The 6,000-nt window shown below is 28.4% G+C and overlaps 1 protein-coding gene across 1 annotated transcript in view; it reads left to right on the top strand.

Annotated features, from left to right (window-relative positions):
- Window positions 1–6,000, top strand: part of LOC100165883 (LIM homeobox transcription factor 1-beta) — a 33,348-nt gene that overhangs the window by 18,607 nt on the left and 8,741 nt on the right. Inside the window, exons 3-4 of the mRNA XM_001946293.5 lie at window positions 3,752–3,978; window positions 4,490–4,662. Coding sequence (XP_001946328.2) covers window positions 3,752–3,978; window positions 4,490–4,662 — 400 coding nt within the window. The remainder of the gene's footprint in view (window positions 1–3,751; window positions 3,979–4,489; window positions 4,663–6,000) is intronic.

Consider the following 6,000-nt stretch of genomic DNA (forward strand, 5'->3'; position numbering starts at 1 on the left):
TTAAAAGTTAAAAATTAATGAGATTTTTGTGGCTGCTTATTTTTTGAAAGTTTGACAATATCTGGTTCAATTTGTGACAGTTGGATACGAAGGTCAGGTTCTACATTAAGACGGTTCCGGTATTTGGTTTTAGTAGCCGTAGGCTGAAAATCCTGTCTCACATTAATAAGTGGTAGAAAAAGGTAGGAGTATTGTTATTGCTTTTTGACTCAAATGTTCAAAACTTGTATTTTTTAAATTTAGCCAAATTCAACGTAAGAATTGCTACTGAAGGTGGATTGAAATGTTGAATCTGAAGTTATATCGATCAAACTCTCATATTCGATTGAAGACAAGCTTGAGGGTTTTCCACAGGCTGAAAATGGATTAACTACCCATTCATGGTCTTTTAAAAACACCTCTCGATCTGTAGGAAAATATTTATTAAATGCATTTTTGAGTTGTTTGAGATGTTCAGAAATCTCGTTAATAATGCTAATGGGAGCTTGCAATTCGTTTTTCTCCAAAAAAGCCTGCATTATTGGAAAACACTCCAGCTCTCTTTTAGAAATGCACTCTGACCAATAATTAATTTTTCTTTTCAATGCACATACTACTCTGAAGCTCGCATCAAAATTTGTCAAAGTTCTTCCTTGTAAGTGGAAGATGTACGTAATGAAAGTCGCCAATTCGAGACGTGTATAATATTGTCTGAATTTATTCGGCCTATGTCATTTATCTGAATCGATACCAATTAGAAACACTGTATTAAATATATCGAGTGTACCAAGTAATTTTATACGTAAAACAATTTTTTTTTTAACTACAATAAATTGTAAATATTTTTTTTTACTCTCGGATGAGTCACAGTTTTTTTTTGTTATTTTTGTTATTTTGTTGTGATTATATAATAATATTTGTGGGTATACTTGAAACTTCTAAAGTATACTATTATGTATCTATGATAGTATCACGGTTTGTTGTTGAAGTATAACGCGTTGTAAGTACCTACCTAATAGATATTGTGATATGATTAATTTGGAATTTATTATAGGTACCTATTATAGGTCAATTCTTTTTTAATACCATAGACTATATAATATGGATATGATCCTCCGCTCAGAATCGTTTTTCTTATACAATGATATTTTATCATTGAATTCAAATTTAATACCATCCATTATATAGTGACCCACTTGTAATCTACTGTACAGCAGAGCGACATCCACTTACCCACCTTTTTTTTTTTAAATTTTATAAAAATAATTAGCACATTTCTGGTTTAATTACGTATTCCAGTTGATAGGACAATTAAATAGCTTTAAAATAAAAATAAAATTATCTAAAAATTTTGAAGTGTTTTGAAGATACAAATGAGTGATACGCATGGTTTTAATAAAAAAAATATAATTGTCCATAACTAAAAAAATAAAAAAGTTAAATTCAATCATTAAAGGGTATTTCTTCATCATTTTTGGTATACTTTCATATGATGTTGGCCGATCACTTCACCCAAGGATACATTGTATATTATATAATATTAGGTACCTCGTACCTGTTATAATAAATATAGTAATTGATATTAGGTATATAGCAATAAATAATGAATAATATATCACTTTATTTATAAATTATAATTTACAAGCTTTTTTCGTAGCTAAATAATCATCGATTTTATTTCAGGTGATTTATGCAGTGTTATATAGCCTATAACGAAAAAAGTAATGGACAAATCAGAGGCCCCTAAATAAATTCTAACTATAGTGGCCCGAGGGCCATGCCCCCCCCCCTTATCCGGGCTTACGCACACGGGCAAACCTGGGTTCTTCAGCTAGTTAATTATAAATTATAATATAGAAATTCGAAATATACGCACGGTAACACATACCTACACATAATTTAAAAATTTATATGTTGATCATTTTACACTTTATAATTGTGTGTTTTAACGTAGGTATCTATAGGTTACTTGGGTATATACACATTTCAATCAAATTCCTTTTTTTTACTTAGTGACCAACAAATGAACAATAGGGATCATTACATATTGCTATTATTACTTATAAGTTATAAATATCTGCATAATAATTAATTATAGGTGTGTTGTATAATATAGCACACCAGGTTTTCTCCTAAAGTTTCGGGTTTCGTTGAACCTCATGTTCCTATCAGCATTTCCATTAAAGTAATTTTTAATATATCTAATTTCCTTCGATATTTATCAATGTTAAAAGCACGCCACACATGCATGTGTTGTTTCCATCTTACGAACATCCTTCCAATTTCGAGTAAGCTTAATAATATAGTGAATTGAAATATTATCAAACTTAGAGCCTAAAGGTAAGAATATTATATTCGCTATTGGATATTTTAATTTTCAAGCAAGTTATAAGTGTGGCAAATATTAAAAATTCTTATAACTTGCTTAAAAATGTAATAATACAAAATACCTACGATAAAACACAAATAATGTTTATACGGCTAAGTTGGATAATAGGTAAATGTTTGGTATTATTAAACGTCAATGCACAAAATTGGAACTGCTGGACACAAATTCGATGTGTTCGTAAGACGGCGACAATACAGGCGGGCGTGACATTCTTTTAAGGAAGATTGTTGCGGTGATTTTCTTCTTGTCTACACACGAATACACAATATATTTAGGAATTTATTTGTACCAACTCAATTTCAAACAAACCGATAGTTCAGTGAAAAGAATCGTTTATGGTGAATTGTAATTTCATTAAGTTAAATTTTGGCTTTTTGAATTGTTAAATGTTCCCAAAAAATCAAGATTGTGAATTTTCAAAATTTTTAAATACTTTAAAGTTTAAATTAATTTTTGTGGGCCTTATGATGTAAAATTGAAAACAACTTTGAGTCATTTTAAATCAGACTACTCAAAATTCCAATTTCTTTTCATATTCTCTATTAGTATAATCTACACTCTAATACGTATATATATGTTATATTTATATGTCAGGTGTATGATAAGCAGATACAGAAAACAACCACTCTCAATCCCCAACCATATCCGACATTCCACAATATCATAACTAATTCTATAAGTCAATATTTAGTGTTACACATCGAACTGATACCAAGAAATACAATCTTAACTCTAAAGTATAACAGAAGAATTATAAAATAAAAAACAATCAACTATTTTGAGTTAAAGTATGTTTGTTCAAAGATACGCCATAGTATGCTTTGTTTGAGAGGAACCCGTTTGTTTGTTTTCTCGAACGCAAAATATTAAAATTATTTCGAAATAAATAAAACCATGAAGATATTATTATAACTGCATAAAACTTTACTCGTCATTAAAAATAATATTTTAGTTATGATAAGGGGCTTATAGAATTTTGAAAATTGTATTACAAAATAATGATCTATGATCTAATGAATTCACTTTTAAATAATAATGAAACAAATCAAACGTAAAAAGTATTTTTAAAATAACAATTAGCTATCAAAGTTCTAAAATAATTTAAACTATGCATATACTGTCCTCAATAACGTATACAAAATTAGCTTTTCACAGTTCTACGAATATATTATACGTAGCCGATAAAGATAAATTATGGTTTTATTTATTGCGAAGTAATTTTTTTTACTCTGTAGCGAATGAATTGGACCAATAAAACAAACCGGTGTTCACAGACACGACCAAGACTCCTCAGTAGTCAGTCCTCAACAAAAGTTAAATTATAATAGGTACTTATTGTTATTATAAAATTAAAATCAAATTAATTTAATTTTCGTGTTTTAGGTGCGTATACCGTAGTTGTGGCAGTTGTGGTGATCATATCGCTGCTGGTGAATTGGTAATGCGAGCAGGCGAGTGCGTTTTCCATGAACAGTGTTTTGTTTGTGTAGTGTGTGGTATACGTCTATGCACTGGTGATCAGTATGTAATCAAGCACTCTCAGCTATTTTGTCGTCCAGATTATGAGAAAGAGGTGAACATGATGCGAGACGAAATCAACCGAAACACAGGTTTGTTTATTTTTTTTTAGTATTAAGAAAGACATTAGCCGAATAGTTTGAAATTTGAAATTCTAATTTTATCATAATTATTCATAATCTATCCACAATTTTTTTTAGTATAGTATTAAAATGAAGTTCTAAATAAAACCCTACTTTTTGAATTACATCATTTTGATGTAATTTTCATCAAATAATATTAGATGTAATTTTCATCTATAATATTAAAATAGGTAAACACTAGGTTGAAGATTACTATATCTACACGCTTTATGCAATAAAAGATCTATACTGGCAATCACAATTTTTAAATTATAATTCTGAAGTTTATATAGTTAGGGTCACCAATGGCTTCTTCTATCATACATTTTGCTTGTATATATTTTACCCTTTTAATATTTTTTTTGTTATCTATATAGAGTAGAATTATATTATCATATAATAGGTATAAGTAGAAAATTAATACATGTACCTGACTAGTTCTTACTATATGTATGTGTTTATATGAAATATGATTATACAGGAGATTGGAGTTATAATCACGATGGTCGGCGTGGACCCAAACGTCCCAGAACGATACTCACTACTCAACAACGACGGGCGTTTAAAGCATCATTTGAACTAAGTCCAAAACCGTGTCGAAAAGTTAGAGAAGGTCTCGCTCACGATACTGGCTTAAGTGTTCGCATTGTCCAGGTTTGTCTTTACATGTGTTAAAGTGTCTACGTAAAATATATCAAATAAAAAACTGGAATAGTGATGTCTGAATTAGACACTCATATTTTTTACTCCCCTATTCGCTGTAATTAATCGTTTGGAAACGGGATTTGTAATTTGAGTTGGTTATTAGGTCCAGTATTTCTGTGCGCAGCTATATATATTAGATCAGAAAGCTACTTATAATTTTATTTAAAAAACGATTATATATATATAGCATATAATTTGATTTTTAAATTTGTAATGGATTCTATGTTCGTATACCTATCTATTAAGGTTAGCAGAATTTAAATTATGAAAAGTCTAGAGGATGGAGATTTAAATACATTTATATTTAAATATGCAAAAAAAAAAATCCTTTACCTATCGTGTTATTACATTATACATTTTAGTAGGTATCTATTTAAAATAGAATAAAGAAATGTACAATTAATGTAAAATTACATACAATGATATGTGTTTTTTTTGTTTATAAACAAATCACAAATCCTAATACTTTTTTTAATATAAGGGAAAAACTTAAAAACAACAGTAAATATATTTACACAACACCAGTTATCGGCAAAATTAGATTATGGTTTTGTTTAATAATTTTAATTTGAAAAGAAATAACCGTATAGAAACTTAAAATTATCACCAAAAATGTATTATAACTTTTTCTATACATGAAATAGTTTTCAAAATATATTTGGTATAATCTTTGTGAAAATACTTTTTGACTAGAATATAAGTTTTAAACATATTCATATAAGTCATATAACATGACGTTTAAAACTAATGTTGTATTCTAATTTTGGAATACTCGACTATTATTCATACATACCTAATATTAGAGTTTGTATAGGTGGAATGTACAATAGTTGTTGGAAAGTCGATTTGTATATTTCAGTTATTTTGTGTAGGTATACTGTTTGTATTCCGTCCATCATTAGTTGTGTTGAAATATATAAGTACCAACCATATTTTTTCTCGACGATATAAATTAAAATGACTATACTTTATGTTTCTAAAAAATAATTTTCTAAATCATAGGCGTGCGCAGACTTTTTTCGCAGGGTATGCCGGTATTTTTAAACATATTTAGCTCAATACAAAAAATAACTCCCCAAAAACTCTTAATACGTACAAATAATTTGCCATATAATGCGAAAAGAAATTTGCATGCATTTTATTTAGCTAATTTATTGGTTTTAGATATTTTAATTTAAAAAGTATGTACCAGTGGCAAATTCTCCAGGCATGCTCAGCATGCACCGCATGCTTATCAATAAAAACGTAATTAATAAAAATACAAAAATAATTTTGTCATCAATAATT

The sequence above is a fragment of the Acyrthosiphon pisum genome, chromosome A1, assembly GCF_005508785.2.
Source record: "Acyrthosiphon pisum isolate AL4f chromosome A1, pea_aphid_22Mar2018_4r6ur, whole genome shotgun sequence".
In the NCBI taxonomy this organism is placed as follows: domain Eukaryota; kingdom Metazoa; phylum Arthropoda; class Insecta; order Hemiptera; family Aphididae; genus Acyrthosiphon; species Acyrthosiphon pisum.